Source organism: Capsicum annuum, chromosome 6 (genome assembly GCF_002878395.1).
Source record: "Capsicum annuum cultivar UCD-10X-F1 chromosome 6, UCD10Xv1.1, whole genome shotgun sequence".
Lineage (NCBI taxonomy): Eukaryota > Viridiplantae > Streptophyta > Magnoliopsida > Solanales > Solanaceae > Capsicum > Capsicum annuum.
Window position 1 is genome coordinate 178,813,825 of NC_061116.1, and position 19,193 is coordinate 178,833,017.

At 34.1% G+C, this 19,193-nt stretch overlaps 1 protein-coding gene across 1 annotated transcript in view; it reads left to right on the top strand.

Annotated features, from left to right (window-relative positions):
- Nucleotides 1-208: 208 nt before the first annotated feature.
- LOC107874890 overlaps nucleotides 209-19,193 on the top strand; it is a 33,703-nt gene continuing 14,718 nt past the window's right edge. The window contains exons 1-4 of the mRNA XM_016721599.2: nucleotides 209-333; nucleotides 624-789; nucleotides 1,241-1,341; nucleotides 1,601-1,666. Of these exons, the coding sequence (XP_016577085.1) occupies nucleotides 310-333; nucleotides 624-789; nucleotides 1,241-1,341; nucleotides 1,601-1,666 (357 nt within the window). The 5' untranslated portion in view covers nucleotides 209-309. The remainder of the gene's footprint in view (nucleotides 334-623; nucleotides 790-1,240; nucleotides 1,342-1,600; nucleotides 1,667-19,193) is intronic.

The window sequence follows — 19,193 nt, forward strand, 5'->3', positions numbered from 1 at the left end:
ATTAGTTAATTCTTTTATAAAAGTCTTTGGGTGAAAAAAATGAGGCATTTCCTTGAATTTCTTCAATATGGAATAGTTAAGTCATAATATTTTATGATGCTAGCTTATTCTTTTACAATGAACTCTACATTATTGTTGTGATGTATATACATGAGGAGGCTAAACTATTTCTTTCTGTATATATATGTGTCGGCATTAACTGATATTTCTTAATTTAATTCAGTTTGAGAAGGAAATAGCTTAGTAGCTTAGAGGAGAAATATAATCACGGGATTGACGTGTTGAATTCAATCTCCTTTTGCTTTTACGATGAAGGACAACGATTATGTGATGGTAACTTTACTTCTCTCAAAATCTAATTTTCTGATTTCTTTTATAACTCATTTTGTAATTACTTATTAAAGCATAAAATCTATCGATATACTCAATTGTTTCTTTATTATAAGGTGAAAGTTTTGCAGTTTTCTTTCCATCCCATTTTAGTGAACTCTCTATTCTCTTCTAATACTTTGCCTTGAACTTTTGAACTTATTAGTATGATCAAGCAATAGTCTACCTTTTTATAATCATGAACTCTTAAATTTTTGTATATAATTTGTGGATTTTTTTGTGTGATTCCATAGTATATTATAATGGAATATGAAAAGGAAAGGAAAGAAAAGGAGGCACTTAAGAAGGTGATGAAAAACAAAAAATCGAATGTGGACATTGAAGGTGAAAAGGGAAAAGATCAAAGCATCTCTGTTGAGAAGAAAAACATTGACAAAGAACAAAAAAGAGACACCAATGGTAATTAATTAGAAATTTTGCATTTTACAGACTTATGTTAATTTCTATTTTTTGTTCATTTTAGATAGTGCATATTACTGATTAGGAGGAAGGGAAAGATAGAAGTGGCCGAGATATACTTTAAATTTTAAATTTGCAAGTATTGTGTCATGTAGACATAATTTGTTTTCTTTTCTTTTTTTCAAAAATCTTTTAAAACTAATTTGTTAGTTATATGTTAGAATGAGTTTTTCAAGTTTGAAAAGCTTGTCCCGATACAACTTTTTTCAACATCACTTAATTTATGTCACTACACCTACTTAACATATATACACACACATACATATATATATATACATATATATGTATATAGATCTATATGTATATACATATATATATACATATATATATATATATATATACATATATATCTTATACAAATTTTAATTCGCAAATTGCGAACTTCATGTAGAGAAAGCTGCAAAACAAGAAGCAACTATAGACAACATCAAAGACAATGTTGGAATCCATTTATCTTGTGGGCCTAAACTGGGTCTTGAACCAATTGATGAAGTAAGTGTATTTTTTTCTCATCTTTTATCTATTTAATAAACCTGTATATATTTTTCATTCCACATCATCATCGGCTTTTTATTCTTTGAATCAATGGCTATGTAGTCTATCAATAAAGATGTTGGGACCTCTCATCAATAACATGATATTGTACAAATTCCATCACAAACAAAACAGAAAAAAATTTATTAAAAAACATAAGTGAACACACTTTCTCTTCTTATGATTGTAGTGGGTTCACACCATGTTCTTTGTGCAGCTTGTCAACGAAGTTATTGAGACTTCTGATAAAAAAGATGATGTTATACAAGAGAAACTGCAGAAGGTACTATTAGAACTTGGGTTTCCCCCTTTAACTATGTTGAAAGTTGAGTTATTTTATCCTCTCTATATTATTTCTCCATGTCATGGGAAATTTTTTCCACAAGAATCAAATCTTCATCTAATGATAAAATGATTTTCAAACCTAGTTCTTTCATATAGCCCACTCTAGAGTAAAATAATATAATAAATAACTATAAATATATCTAAAAAAATATAAGTAAGTACACTCCAGTGTAACCACAACTTCATTTTTAAAAATGGATAACTAGTTTAGTGCATCTCTGATTGCTCAATTCACTATTGATGCATTATAGTTATTCTTTATATCACAACTCAATTTCTCTATGTCATGATGACACTTACTTTATCCCACCTGTAGGTAATCCAACTCATAGTCCAAAACAAGTGAAGGAATAACGAGCAAAAACTAAGGAAAGACATAAATAAATCAACACCAACAATAAAGACATAAGCAGAAGTGAATAAACCTATGTATATAGTATATCGTAAGAGGAAAAAAAGAGTAGAAAATCTATAAGTTGATCCCTCCCAAGACCTGGTAAGGTCGGTACTAGAGCTAATACTTAAATAAACTCAGAGTACTTGATTGAATCCAAACTATACACAATATGTACAAAGTAGTTTCAAGTATAAAAGACTAAACTAGAATAGATGGAGAAGAATCAGCCTCGTACGACAGTAAACTCACCCTATTTTAGATCAGTATTGGGTGTAGGAAATTATGTCAATGCCGATTGCTAGTACTCATATCTATATCAAGGAAATGATGCAGTATGAGTACCAAAGAAACGGTTACTTAGGAGACATCATCGACTGACTAAGCTCAAGTATAGAAAAGTATGACTAAAATACGAGGGTATAATATAATTCATCAGTAAATAGGGAAAGTAAGGTAAACACCTACTGAGCTATACAAATACGATAAAGGAATAAGCAAAAGCAATTCAACAAAGTAAATAATGAAACAATAAGAAGGCAACTAAAACATAACCTAACTGGGCCCCTATAAATCTTTCAGGCTTACTAAAGAAGAAAATTAACCTAACCGTGCCCACATACGCCGGTGGGACACACAATAAATAATTAAAGGAAAACCCCTAAATAATTTGTAGCTAAACCAATCCAAGGAAATCATAGTAGCCACCAAGATTTGAACCGGGCTTGAACAATCACCAATTGGTAGTAATGAGAGCCCATATGCTAGAGCCAAATCAGGAATAGTAGGTGATAATGAGAGCGGCACATATTTGATATACAACTAACTCATAATTAGATGCTAGACTTGAACCAAAATTCAGAGGAACCATAACTCCCAGAATAACAATAATCAGTACCAGAATTTCGGATCATATCATAACCATTGCCAGACTCAAGTTAGAACTAATAGTAACCATACTAAACTTTAAAAGTGAAATCAAAGACATACCGTAACTGATGCCAAAGTGGTGTAAGAACTCATAATAAATAACAAAAATAAAATATATGTTGGCCCTCAACCATAACTGAAATGAATTTAAATACACAAGTATTACTTCGCTGAAAGGGAGGAATTCAAGGTTTTGAACCTGAATGCCACATCCTAAGTTCATAAATATTACACCAAACTAATGGATAATGACATCAAAATTTATTAGAATGGGGCCCTAACCGCATAAATAAGGCATATAATATGTCAAACATTATCCAAGATACAACTACCTGCCCAAAGATAGCATAATAACCTACAATTACCATAAATAAACTCAATTCAGAGATAGGTTAAGCCTAACCTACCTTAACGCAAAAGCTAAAAGCTACTCCGAGAATCTTTCGAATAGTGTTCCATTGGAGCATGAGCTTGAAAAACTTGATATAGAATGTTAATTTCATTTGGGATAAATATGATATCATAATATTTTCTAAAGTATTAACTTTCTTTGATATTCATATTCGAACTTAATTTGTATATCAATGAAATTAAATGGACAACATAGTTTATAAATGATTTGGTTAATGGAAAAAAGTTTAATTTGCCTGAATCATTACGACTCAGACATTTAATATAATTCATTTACTGGAACCTTTGACCTAATAGTGGTGATGAGTTCTCCCTCCACTTTCATGTGGGAGCGGAGGTGTCCTCTCATATCCCTCCGGATCATCTCTTTAATTTTTTTATTTGGATATTGCTTAAGTTCGTGATAAAATAAAAATAATTTTTTAAATATATCATAATTAATTAAAATTTATTTAGAATAAAGCCTCTACCATATAATAATAATATTTTATCATATCTAAATTTACCATCTTCGCTTAGAATATTAATAGATTATAAAACTTTTATAAGGTAATATAGATATATCATAATTAAAATGTTTATAAACATAAAAACATTTACAAAAGGTAATTGACTATATCATCTAACCTGATTGGAATTTAATTTAAATATCTCACAACTAATTCAGTATAAATAAATTCTCATATGAATTGCTTGAAAACCGATCTATCAGTCCTAGCAAGTTATAAATAACTTATGACACTTATATAAATTCTCTAAATGCTAAGAATGCATGAAAATAAGGGAAATGACCATGAGGGTCATTACAACATCCACTACTAAAAGGACTTTAGTTCACAAAAGCAAAGGATAAGTAAATACCTGAAGGCTCAAACATGTACCTTTACTGGCCGCACATATCACGCTTGGTGTCCCAGGTACCCTCTTTATCTAGATGGTGGTAACACTAAACCTTAAATACTGGAATATGACTGGAGCACAACTATCTAACATCTCTATCAAAAGTGGATGTAGGCTCCTATACAAATGTCAGCCTTTTATCCAACTAAACTGAGTTTAAATGAAGCGTGTGTGACTCATATGGAATTTTTTATCATAGCATAGACATATAAAACTCCAGGTGGATAGCTGAATAGAAAAGAGAATGTGGAACTCTCAAAATCTTACACTCAAGTGCGGAGCATGTCCTCTGAAAATTGGTAATCCGCTCTGACTATCAATCTGGGTTGAAATATAGTGTTATGGTCAATATGGGTACTTCTTGAAATATCCTCTAGCAGCTAAAACTAAAATGAACCGTGGTCTGAAATGATAGCCATTGGTACCATATGTAAGTGAACTACCTCATGAATATAAATACAGGGTAACCTTTCAACAATATTGAAGACTTGAAGAGGGATAAAATGTGTAGAATTGGTTCATCAATCTTTGATGACCCTAGTACTTTCAAAACTGTGGGAGGTTAGAGGAAATTTATCTATGAAATCCAATGTAAATCTCTCTCATTTCCAATCGGGAATGGGTAGCTACTAAATCAATCCACTAGGCCTTTGGTCCTTGGCCTTTACCTACTGACAATAAAGGCATCGAGCTATAAATCCTGTTATATCTCTCTACATACCACTCCATTTCTAGTGTTGCATCAAATCTCTATACTTCTTAGTTGTTTTGGGGGAATATAATAGCTGAATTCATGTGCCTCACAAAGAATCACCTGAATCTAGTGTCCAACCCTTGGAACACAAATACAACCGTCAAATCTTAGAACACCTTCAGACTCTATGGTAGACCTTCTGGACTCACTTCTCAAAATCTTATCCAAAATGATAATAAGCCTACTATCCTCAATAGATGACCCCAAAATTTCTCTAAAAAGTATATTAAGCCTCAATAGTAGCAATGATTCTTTAAGGGACATAAATATCCAAATGAACCATCAAGTTACCTAAGGACTGGATATCGAATGACAACATCTGCTGAGAAATTGGAATAAAGGACTAGCTACCCATACTTACCGACTTCTACTCAAGGCATTTGCTACGATGTTCACATTTCTTAGAGGTAGAGAATAAATATATCATAGTGCTGAAGAAACTCAATTCATCTATGATGCCTTGAATTAAGCTCCCTCTAGGTGATAATATACTTAAGATTGTGGTGATAAATAAAGATCTTATAGAAAACCCCATACAAATGATGTCTCCAAATTTTAAGAGCAAACACAATTGCTGGCAACTCCAAGTCATGAGTAGGGTAGTTGCACTTATGCACCTTCAGTTTCCTTGATGCGTGTGTAATAACATGGTCTCGTCGCATCAGAACACACTCCAAACCAATAACAAATGCATCATAATAGATACTAAATCCCTCACCCTCAACTGGAAGAGTCATATCAGGGGGCTAAAGTAAGCAAATCCTTGAGCTTTAGAAAGTTTGCCTCATAATTTGTAGACCACTGAAATGGAACCTCCTTCATGGTAGATCTATTCATTGGGGCTACGATAAAAATAATGACCCTCAATGAACCATTTATAATAACCTACAAGCCCAATGAAACTACGAACCTCAGTAGGTGATGTCAGCCTAGACTAACTACGAATAGTCTCAATATTTATTAGGTCTAACATAATACAATTCTTGGACACTACACGCCCTGAGAAAGCCACAACTCAATCTTGAACTCACACTTTGATAACTTATCATAAAGTCGATGATCTTTCAAAGTGTGGAGCATAGTCCTCAAATGTTGCTCGTGCTCCTTCCTACTTCTCGAATATACCATAATGTCATCAATGATCACTATCATGAAAGAGTCTAAATACTACACATAATTCATTAGATCCATAAATGTTGTTGGGTTATTAGTCAACCTAAAAGACATCACTAGGAACTCGTAATGGTCGTAATGAGTCCTAAAGGTTTTCTTAGGCATGTACGCAACCTTAAATCCCAACTGATGGCACCCAGATCTCAAATTTCTGATAGGAAATACTCCCTGAAGTTGGTTTAACAAATCATCTACATGAGGCATATGATATTAATTATTCACGGTCACTTTGTTCAACTCTATGTAGTTGATATACATATGCATAGAGTCATCTTTTATCTTTATAAATAGAACTATAGCACCCCAATATTCTACACTCATTCTGATAAAACCCTTACCCAAAAGATCTTGAAGCTGAATATTCAGCTTCTTTTGCTCGACAAGAGCCATAGGATAAGTATTCATAAAAATAGGCAAGGTGAATACATTGAGGTCAATAATAAACTCTATATCACACTTAGGAAGAAGGCTAGGTAGGTAGGTATGAAAGACAATGAGAAAATCATAACAATAAGAATAAAGTCAAGCAAAGAACTCTCAACACTAACATATCAAACATAAGCAAGAAAAGACTCATAACCCCTTGATATTAATGTCCTAGCCCAAACATAAGAAATAATCAATGTCATTGCACATATTAAAGAATTGTGCCACATAACTGGGGTATGCCAGGCATGGCTAAAGTAATGGTCTTGGCAAGGAAACCAAGACCTCATGATATATAGACTACTAGTCCGTGCATAGTATCATATCAAAATATTCTATATCTAATACAATATCAACCTGTATATCATAATATCGAATAGTCACCAATCACGACTATATACCCGATCACTTTTAAAGAATCACCTATTGAAATGCCCTGGAAATACACCCTGAATGTCACCTGGTGCTCAGGACTACAAGTAGTCCCAAGCTAACCATTTAAGACTTCTAACAACTTTGGAACTCATAATAAAAGTAAACTTGACATGTAAAATCTTGAGATAACAGAGTTAATATCTTAACTGAAACTGAAGTAATATCTTACTAAAAATCTTAAACTTTGAAATCTTGAAAAACAATCACTTTTAAATCTAAAATATAAACTAGTCGGACAAGCCTCTACTTCTAACTAGAGAGCCACTGAGACAAGCCCCAGCTGACCCGGACTTAACAGAAATCAAATGACTAAAATATTTGATCGATATCAAAGTCTGATAAATAGGCCATCGAAGTATGAGGACTCACTAAAAATTTAGATGTAGGTAAAGATGATAATAATAGATCACACTACTGGAATTGAGCACCAGTACCTACATTATAAGACAATGTAGAACATAAACATATATATGGATCAATACTTCTAGAATGTACTGAGTATGTGGGGGTGAATTCATAAGTAAAACAATAATCGAATCTTTATATATATATACATATATTTATATTTTTTCAAATTATGCATGCTAAATGTAAATTACTCACCTTGGGACTGAATAGAACTGAAAACTGAAAAATCATAAACCATGAATCATAAAACATACTGAATAAACTTCGTAAACCATATACTTAGTTTTTGAAACCTTTACTTTTACTCTTTTTTTGGGAGGTTCTTCTAACCTACATAAACCATGTAAGCTATCATTGAGTCCAATGTCTTACCCACATTGTGGGGAGTTATTCTTTACCATCAGATTAGAACCAAAGATAGAGTGATCACTATACTGAACCCACTATGGGTTTTAAAACCTCCGATGGCATTTACTTCTGGGCCAAGGGACCTTGGACTCATACCTATCTTGATTCTAAATACTACTCCCACATTAAGTATATGCTCATACTATAAGAAATCCACCTTAAAATAGCATAGAGATTTATATAATGAAAACCAATTATGATTCTCTTTACTTTAAATCATAAACAGTATGGATAATATGGATTTCATAATCTTAGCTAGGGATCAAAAGATCAGTTCTTGCTTCAAATCTTGATATAAGCTTGTCATAGAATCTCTAAAAGCATAACTTCTTGAAAGCTCAACACTTAAACTTAGGGATTAAAATTCATGCTTTAAACTCATGGTAATTCATACACAAAACTCCATGCTAAATATAATTCTTAAAGTACTTCAAGAAGAACAAGTCAATATAGTGCAATCTCATTCATAATATATATCTTGTAAGTTAAAAACCATAAACATAAGCACTTCTTGATATACTTAAATCTTTAAATCTCATGATAATTACTTGCTTCAAGAATAAATAAACTTGGGTATAAACCCTACTTCTAAATAAATAAATAAAATCTTAAAATCATGAAATTTGGGCACAAAGGTGAAAGGATACCCTTGTTCATAACTGCACATACCTTAATAGTCTTGACTTGGTGTAAAAGCTTGACTTTGGAAGCCTTGGAGATGATATTGGAAACTTTTATTGAATGCTTTGGAATAGGGAACTTAGATTCTTACTTATCTTGAAGAAAGCATAATGGAGTTTTTGGTGTTCTTGAGAGGAGGTTAGGGTTTTGTCGGAGAGAAAAGTGAGGCAGAATAGGCAAATAATGCTTAAACTGACATTTAATCTCTTTTTTTGTGATTTGGACTGATTTGAAATGACTTAACTACCCCTCAAAAGATTAATCTCATAACTAGAATGTCATTTGGAGGCTTGAACGATGAGATGACATGCCAATCACTATCTTGGTGTTACGCAGCACAATCGTGTGGAGCTACCAGAATCAAAATCCAAACATTACCCAAACCTCGTATGAAAATTACGCAACTTCTCTAAGACATGCTTCTTACACCCCTTAACATGAATCAACTCAATAACCATCATCTCGGAGCTCGAAAGGTCAAATTAAAAATCCTCAAAGTTGAGAGGTCGAAATAAGGCTAAGTCTTTAATACTTAATTAAATTTTTAGGCTTTAAGCCTTTATGCAAGAACTAGGAGCTAAACTAAATTAAGTATAATACGGGGCATTGCAATATGTCTTTCTTCAAAAAATTAGTCCTCGAACAAGACTGCTTAAGCTGATGATTCTAAGGAACTAAGATTATGTATTGAACTTGCATAACTGGAAACATAATTACATGACTGATATGACTCGTGAATGCATAAAATGACAAGAAAAATGATTATATAAAGTTGTGACTGAGAATAGAATGAGGTAATCTATGGAAAATTATCACCTTAAGCTGTGTCTAAACTTTCAGAGAAAAAATGTGGGTATTGGTTCACATATCTGCTTCTACTTCCCAAGTGGCGCCCTCAACAAACTGATTTATCCAAAGAACTTTGACCAAGGGAACTTCTTTGTTCCTTAGTCTACTATCTAGCGGTCAAGGATCTCAACTTGGATTTCTTCATAAGAAAGGATATCTAAACATCTGTGTTTTCCAAAGGAACTACAACAGCTGAATCACTAATACACTTCTTCAATAAGGAGACATGAAACACTGGGTGTAGAGATGTCAAATCTACAGGCAACTCAAGCTCTTTGCTACATTTCCAACATGGCTCAAGATTCTATAAGGAACAACATATTAGGTACTAAGTTTCCCCCTCTTTCCATATTTTTACCATCTTCATAGGAAAAATCTTCAAATAAACTAAGTCACCAACCTCAAACTCAAGATCTCTTCTCTTACTTCTGTATAGCATTTATGTCGACTCTGGGCTATTTTGAACCTCTTTCGAATTATCTAAACTTTCTCTATACTATCAAAGAAGACTCTCCCACTTCAAACCAATCAGTAAGTGACCTATATCTTCTCCCATAGAGAGCCTCAAACGAAGCCATCTGGAAACTGGAATGATAATTGTTGTTGTAGACAAACTCAATCAATCGCTAGTGATCATCCCAACTTCCTTTAAAGTCAAGAACACATGCCCTCAACATATCCTCAAGAGTCTAAATAGTCCTCTCTTCCTGACCATCTATCTGAGGATAAAAAAGCATTACTTAGACAAACTCAGGTAACAAGACCCTTCTGAAAGACTTTCCAAAAGTGAGAGCTAAACTAAGTACCTTTGTCTGAAATGATAGAGAAAGGAACTCTATGCAATCTGACCAACTCTCTAATATAGATCTTGTCATAATCCTCTGTTGAATAGAAAGTATAAAATGGCAAGAAATAGGAAGACTTGGTTATTATTTCTACAGTAACCCAAATCAAATCATGATGATGATGCAAATGGGGAAACCCTATCAAATAATCCATGTTCTCCTATTCTCGCTCCAAGGTGGGAATGTTGAACTCCTGTATAGTGTAACTAGGCCTTTGGTGTTCAACCTTAACCTGCTGACAATTAACACACTTAGCAAAAAACTCTACAATATCCCTCTTTATGCCACTGTACTAAAAAATTTCCCGTAAATTACGGTACATCTCGGTGGCTCATAAGTGAATGAGTAACGCGCACCGTGCTCTTTTACCAAAATCCACTGCCTCAAACCATCAACACAAGGCAGACACAGTCTACCCTATTATTGCAACATACCATCACCCCCTTAGGAGAAAACCTCTATTTTCTGATCTCTGATTGACTCCTTCAACTTAGCACAACTGGAATTCTTATATTGCTTCTCCTTTACTTCGGAAACCAAAGAAGATTCTAAACTATTGTGAACCCAAACACTACTTTCAGCTGAATCACCCAATCGAGCACCTAATCTCGCCAACTGATAAACCTCCTAAACTAACTTCTTCATATCATTATCAACATGAGCAACACTACCTATAGAAAGTATACTAAGGTCGTCTGCCACTACATTGGCCTTGCTCGGATGATACAAAATACTCATGTCATTCTCTTTCAATAACTCCAACCATATTCTCTGATAAAGATTTAAATATTTCTATGAGAAAACACAATGCAAACTTTTGTGATCCGTGAACACATCAATATACACCTCATAAAGATAATGCCTCCAAATTTTCAACACAAAAACAATGACTAACTCAAGATCATGGGTAGGATAATTCTTCTTATGATGTTTAATTTGGATAGAGGTACAGACTATGACCTTACCTCTATGCATCAAAATATAACCCAGAGCAACTCTAGAAGCATCACAGTAAATAGAAAATCTATTCGTACCATCAAGTAGTGTCAAAACTAGGGATGAAGTGAGTCGAGTCTTGAACTCCTAAAAACTCTTCTCACAAGAATTTAACCACGGAAAATTCACTTTATTTTGAGTCAATATAGACATGATGGATGCAATAGATGAAAAGCCCTCAGCAAACTGACATTAATAGCAAGCCAAACCCAAGAAACTCCTGATCTATGACATAGAGATGTGTTTAGGCCAGTTTCTCACTTCTTTGGTCTTTTGAGGATCAACTCTAATGCCATCACCGGAAACAATATAACCAAGGAAACCTAATGATCTTAGACGAATCTCACACTTATAAAATTTAGCAAACAACTGATGGTCTCTAAGATTCTGTACTACAATTCTGATATGGTCTGCACGATCATCTTCACTACGGGAATAGACAAGAATATCATCAATGAAAACTATGAGAAATATGTGCAAGTACTGCTAGAACACTCTTTTCATAAAGTCCTTAAAGGATGCTGGGGCATTTATCAGCCCAAATGACATGACTAGAAATTCAAAATGACTATAACGGGTTCTAAAGGTTGTCTTTGGAATGTCACACTCCCTTACTCTAAGATAATGATAGTAGGATTTAATGTTTATCTTAGAGAAATGACATGCACGTTAGAGTTGGTCGAATAAGTCATCAATCCTAGGAAGAGGATATTTTTTCTTGATTGTGATTTTATTGAACGAGCGGTAGTCAATGCATATTTGGAGAGATCCATCTTTCTTATGCACGAACAGGATGGGAGCACCCCACGGAGATACACAGGGCCTTATGAAACCTTTATCTAAGATGTCCTTAAGATGCTTTTTAACTCTTTAATCTCAGCCGGAGCCATACTATATGGAGGGATAGAGATGGGCTAAATATTAGGAAGATGATCAATACTGAATTCTACTTCTCTATTGGGAGGTACTCCTGGCCGATCAATGGGAAAGACCTCGAGAAACTCATTGACTACATAGACTGAATAAGCTATGGGACCTTCAAACTTAGTATCTTTGAATCAAATTACATAATAAATACACCTTTTTGATATCGACTTTCTGGTCTTAAGACAAGATATGAAATGACTCTTGGGAGATTCAGAACTACCTTCCCAATTAAAGACTGCCTCATCAAGAAACTGAAGCTTCTCCACACGGGTGTGACAATCTAATGTTGTATAGCATTAATTGATCCAATCCATTCCAAGAATTACATCGAATTCTACCATTTGTAACTCTATTAGGTCTACTAGTATAACCTTATAGAGGACAGTGATACGATACTTCATATATACTCATTGTGAAATAATTGACTCATCCAGTTGGGTGGAAAGTAAGAAGGGCAAGGAGAGCTTTTCAAGACCTATCCAAAAATTTACCATAACCAATGAAGTCACATAAGATAGATTTGACCCTGGGTATAAAAACACATATATATCAAGATGAAATACATGAAACATACCAGTAACAACATCTGGTAAACTCTTCTGCTGCTGTTAGGATGGTTAAGCATAAAAAAATTATCGCGCTGACTACAACTAGTTCTGGATATTGTGCCTTAAGGAGGAACTGGGTGACCTAATGGAGTTGGTGGTCAAGTAGACTAAGTCTGGGGACGATCATCCCTACTTTATTACTTAGAATATGGACACTCTTTGGTTCTGTGACCCAACTTGCCATATACATAACAACCGCTTCTTTTTATCAAATACTCACTAGGATGGTTTCTGCCACACTTTGCACAAGTCGAATAACTGGGCCTTCTACCCATACTATTCTAAGATCTAGAAATAGAAGTCCTACCCCTTTGCTCCTGCTTGGTTCTGGGTACAGGGGTACTAGCTATAAATGGCACTGGTGCTACTCAATGGCCTTAAAACTATGAATGGATTCCCTCTCCAAACCTCTGTTGAACATACTCAAACTATTTAGTTCTAGCCTTTTAATTTCCCTTCTCTCTTTCCCTCATCTTTTCTGCCTCAATTTGTTGAGCATGCGTTATCAACCTAGCAATATTTATATCCCCAATAATCCTAGGAGTCCTACAATCCTTGACTACTAAACTAGATACACTAGTAACAAACTTACTAATACTTTATCTAGGATCAACTACCTACTCGAAAGCATACTTTGACAACTAAGTGAACCTAAAAGAGTACTTCTTCACTATCATCGAGTCCTGCCTCAGGTTTATACACTCCTAAACCTTAGCTTCTCTTATATCACATGGAAAAACCCTATCCTGAAATATATCCAGAAACACTTGCCAACTTATAGGAGAGATACTTTTACCTCTACCTTTCTTCCACATAACAACCTAATCATAAGAAATATCATTAAGCCTATAGGATGCTAATTCTACACTCTCTTCCTCAATAACATACATAATCTTATTGATATTTCTCACCACATCAATAAAGAGTTATTGATCCTCACCAACCTTTGATCCAAAGAACTCAGGTGGATCCATTCTTATGAAGTCATGAATTCTAGATGCAGCTAGATTACCATTTCGATAAAGTGAGATTTCCACTTATTGGTTACCCTAAAAATTAACATTCACAGCTTAGGCCAATGTCTGAAAGGTAGCTCAAAATTCAGAATGAGACATATTCTCATTCACAGGGTTGACTTATATTAGTGGTTGTTCATTTTTTATCCGTGTATTGGCTCGACAAGGAGGTATATTCTGTCACTTTAAAGAATGAATTAAAGCCAACTATAAGCATGATAGATCATGAAAGAAATGATGATTCGTAACTCATTTTGTATTCTCTTAATCATAAATATGGTGCTCTTCACACCCTGATCAAGAATCACTATAATGTGGCTTGTCTGACTTCATAGGACTCTTTAAAACCTTAGTCTCTAATACCAAGTTTGTAACATCACAAAATGTACCCTGAACATCACATAGTGTTCAAGACTATAAGTAATCCCAAGCTAACCCTTTAAGCCTTCTAACGACTTTGGAACTCATAGTAAAAGTAAACTTGACGTGCGAAATAATGAGATAAAATAATTAATATCTTAAATGAAACTGAAGTAACATATTACTGGAATTCTTGAACTTGGAAATCTTGAAAATAGTAACTTTTAAATCTAAAATAGAAAACAATCGGAAAAGCTTCTACTTCTAACTAGAGAGCCACTGGGACAAGCCCCAGCTGATCAGAACTTAACAAAATCAAATAACAAAAATACTTTATCGATATCAAAGTCTGATAAAATGATCCTTCAAACTACGAGGACTCATAAAAAATCTGGATCTAGGTGAAGATGCTCGTAATCAATCATATTGCTGGAAATGAGCACAAAGACCTACATTATAAGGCCATGTAGAACATAGACATATATGTGGATCAGTACTTCTAGAATGTACTTAGTATATGGGGGTTGAATTCATAAGTAAATCAATAACTGAATCTTTATAAATATGTATATATATACACTTTCAAATGATGCATGCTTAGTGTAAATGACTTACCTTGGGACTGAATAGAACTTAAAACTGAAAAATCATAAACCATGAATCATAAAGCATACTGAATAAACTTTTTGAGCCACACACTTAGTTTATAAAAACTTTACTTTTACTATTTTTTTTGGGAGGTTCTTCTAACCGACATAAACCATCTGAGCTATCATAGAATCCAATGTCTTACCCACATTGGGGAAAACTATTCTACCCTTGCCATCGGTATAAAACCTAAGATAGAGTGATCACTATACTTAAACCACTATGGATATTAAAATCTATGGTGTAAACGTAGTTCTAGAATATGTGACCTTGGACTCATACCCAACTCAGTCCTCAATACTACTCCTATATTACCTTTATTCTCATACTGTAAGAAATCCACCTTAAAATAGCATAAGGATTTATATAATGAAAACCAATTATGCTTCTCTTTACTTCAAAATCATAAATAGTATGAATAATGTGGATTTCATAATCTTAGCTAGGGATCAAAAGATCCTTTCTTTCTTTAAATCTTGATATAAGCTAGTCATAGAATGCTTAAAGCATAAACTTCTTGAAATCTCAACACTTAAGCTTAGGCTTAAAATTCATGCTTTAAACTCATGGAAATTCATACCTAAAACTTCATGATCAATATAATTCTTAAAATACTTCAGGACTAACAAGTCAAGATAGTGTAATCTCATTCATAATATAAATATAGTAAGTTAAAAACCATAAATATAATCACTTCTTGATCTACTTTAAGCTTTTAATATCATGATAATCACATGCTTTAAGAATATATAAACTTGGGTATAAACCCTACTTCAATACAAGTAAATAGAATCATTAAATAATTTAATTTGAGCACAAGGGTGAAAGGATACCCTTTTTAATAACCCCACATAGCTTAATATACTTTGACTTAGGAAGCCTTGAAGATGATATTGAAAGCTTTTCTTGAATTTCTTAGATTAGGGAACGTAGGTTCTTGATTATCTTGAAGAAAGTGTAATTAAGATTTTGGTGTTCTCGAGAGGAGGTTAGGGTTTTTATGGAATGAAAAATAAGGAAGAATGAGAAAATAATGCTTAAATCAATGTTTAATTACTCATTTTTATGATTTGGGGGGATAAGAAAAGACCTAACTACTCTCAGAAGATTAAAATCACAACTAGAATGTCATTTAGAGGCTTGGCGTGATGCAATGACATGCCCATTAATATACCCAGCACGCCACGATGCAAATGCATTGAGCTGCTGCATTAAAAATCCAAACATGACCTGAACCTCATCCAAAAATTTCAAAACTTCCCTGAGACATGTTTCTTACACCCCTGAACATGAATCAACTCAAAAACCATTATATAAGAGCCTAGAATGTCAACTTAAAAATCCTTGAAGTTGAGAGGTCAAATTAGGGCTAAGGCTTCAACACTTAGTTAAATTTTTAGGCTTTAAGCTTCTTATGCAAGCACTAGGAGCTGAACTAAACTAAGTATAATATGGGGTATTATAGTTATGGGAATCACTATATGCAATGACACAGATATATACATGGAACTTTGAACCAAACGTGGTGAATAATAAGTAGAAATATTTGAAAATATGGAATCAAGATCAAACATAGTAGAAACTGGCTGATGGCATACAAAAATCATACATATGATCACAATATCCAAAGCCTCAGCCTCCAGCCAATTAGGTACAACATATAAATAGCCCTGCCCGCTATCAAACTAGGTACCAACCTGACCACCTATCCTACCACCATGAGGACCACCTATCAAACCTTAGGGAACACCTCTATGACCCTAAGCACCACCCCAACTAGCGGCAATACTAATATAACTAATTATGTAGTCTGAACTGAAGGCTCAATTATCCTATATCGGGGATATTCACAGGTGAGTGACTAATAACCTCACATTCAAAACATAGCCCATCCATTTTACTCTATCTAGAAGGTTTGATGGAAACAAAATGACCACCCTAACTCGATGACCCTTATACTAAATACCTCTTTGATGCTAAATGTTTCTGTAACAACTAGAACCACAATACTCAAGCTAGTCCCTATTTGATATCCAAAGAGATGCCTAAACTAGCCTGCTTGGCTGATCATGATGTTGATAAGGTTGCTCATGGGGGTACCTACTCTGAAACCCCTGACCTCTAAATTATGGGTTGTTATGGATCCTACTATAATCACCCTAATAATAAGGTCTCTTATAATGGCTCCTTGGGTCTTCTGATGTATCACTATTGTCACCCAAAACTAACCTCCAAAAGAAGTAAGCTACGGTCGATGCCAAATATAGTAACCCAACCAGTTTGGGGTCGATCCCATAGGGAAAATATTTAATAGTTGCTCAAGTTGATGTAATTCACGAGCAGTGCAGAAAGTAAATTGGGAAAATTTGGCGTTATTAGTAAGTAGTAACCGAATCTATAATGCTTTGAGTAGTAAAAAATAGGAGGAAAATATTAGGTTTGTGTTGCCCCTGGCTTTTTAATTCCGTAAATTTCTTATGTACAATCCACCCATTTTAATATCTACATGTAAAGTCGTCAAGAAATGTATTACCAACCATCTTGTCAATGTGTTGGTAAATCTTACCTTTAACGTGTGAGTCTCAGGGAGTTGCCTTATTGCTACTTGTCTTTGACTTTAATTCACTTTCTCTTTTTGAGTCTTTAGTGAATAGATGAGATGATGGAATAGTATGCTGGGGGTAAACCTCTAATTACTGTCTTAATCCTCTTTTCCCAATAACAAACTCCCTTGTGATGACGTTTGCAAATACAGTCTATCCTAAAGCTTCTGCAGTAGCTCGGAGGTCAATTATTATGAAGAATATTATGATACATGCAATAACCTAGAATAGATGAATCTCCTACTTCCTTAACGTAGCTAATCTATTAGGGTTCCCACAACCCTATTCAGGGAGATTAGCTACTCATGATAATTTAAGAATTCATGATTATCAATAAAGAAAAGTTGTAATTAATTACACAAGAATAAGTTGAATGAAATTCCCAAGTCTTCAATTACATAAAATCCCAAAATCTCAAGAGTAATTGTAAAGTATATAAAAGTATGTTGAATATAGTTAAAGTAAGTGTAACAATGTGAGACTACCTCCTAGTCGTTACGCGATGCTTACGGACCTGAGGGACCATAAGCTAACCCATGAGTTGGTACCTGATGTGAGCACTGGATAATATAATCATGAATGTGGAAGAATAACTGAAATGCCATAATGTTTTAATAATGAAACGACTACTAAATTATAGACCTGGCATAATACTAAAATCTGAATAGCTAATTGTAGTGTCTGTAAAGCCTCTAAACTGAATACTGTAAGTTGATGGGCTATGCCCCCAATGAACTCTACTAACTTCTAATCTATCCTTGTATGATGAGGACTAACCACTGCTACTATATTGCTAATGATCTGAGCAACTAAGTATGATCCGAGAACTGAGAGTCAGCACCTATTATATGATACATCATAGCACAAAGAAAGGTATGCGAATAGTACATTAAATATACTGGTATGCTATATAAGGTAATTTGATATGCATGGTTTGATGAATAGAACTAATAATTAACTAGGTATGTATGTAAATCATGGAGTACTAAATAAAGAGAATGGAATCTATAGACACTGAATATGCATGAAAATCTATAAATATTGAGGATGCATGACCAAGCATAAAACATAAATTGAGTAAAATCTATAAACTGAAATAACTGAAATATGTATACTTTGGTCAAACAACACTAAGACTGAATAGCTGAGCTAGGACTGTAACTGAGACTATATCTGAGATAGTGGGAGGTATCATCTAACCGACATTTTCCAATTAGAGCTAGTCGGTGTCCAATCTGTAACACCAGTTAGAAGGGTATGAATATCATGCCACGGGTACTAATGATGGTTGTGTGGATCCACTAGACTAATATAATGTCAAAAGGACTAAGGGTATCAAGCCTGAACTGATGGGTGACCCCTACGAGATAGTCAAACCTAATCTGACGGGTGACTACTCATATCCTACACAGGCTATGTAGTTCTAGAGTATAGGGAATGCTATTAATGACTTTGCCTATCTGACGGGGAAGCCACTATCCTTGCAATCGCTCGGTGCTAAATCCTTCTTCCATCTGAAAGACACTGAGATACTGGACTGTTCCTAGTTTAATGACTAACATATTAATATTTTGATAATGCTCATAATATAATCTTAAGACTATTCTGTAATGTAGTGAGACTAGAGAAAATAAATAGCTATGGTTTTTGGGTATTCAATACCTCCAGGACTCAAAACAATAATGGTAAAAAT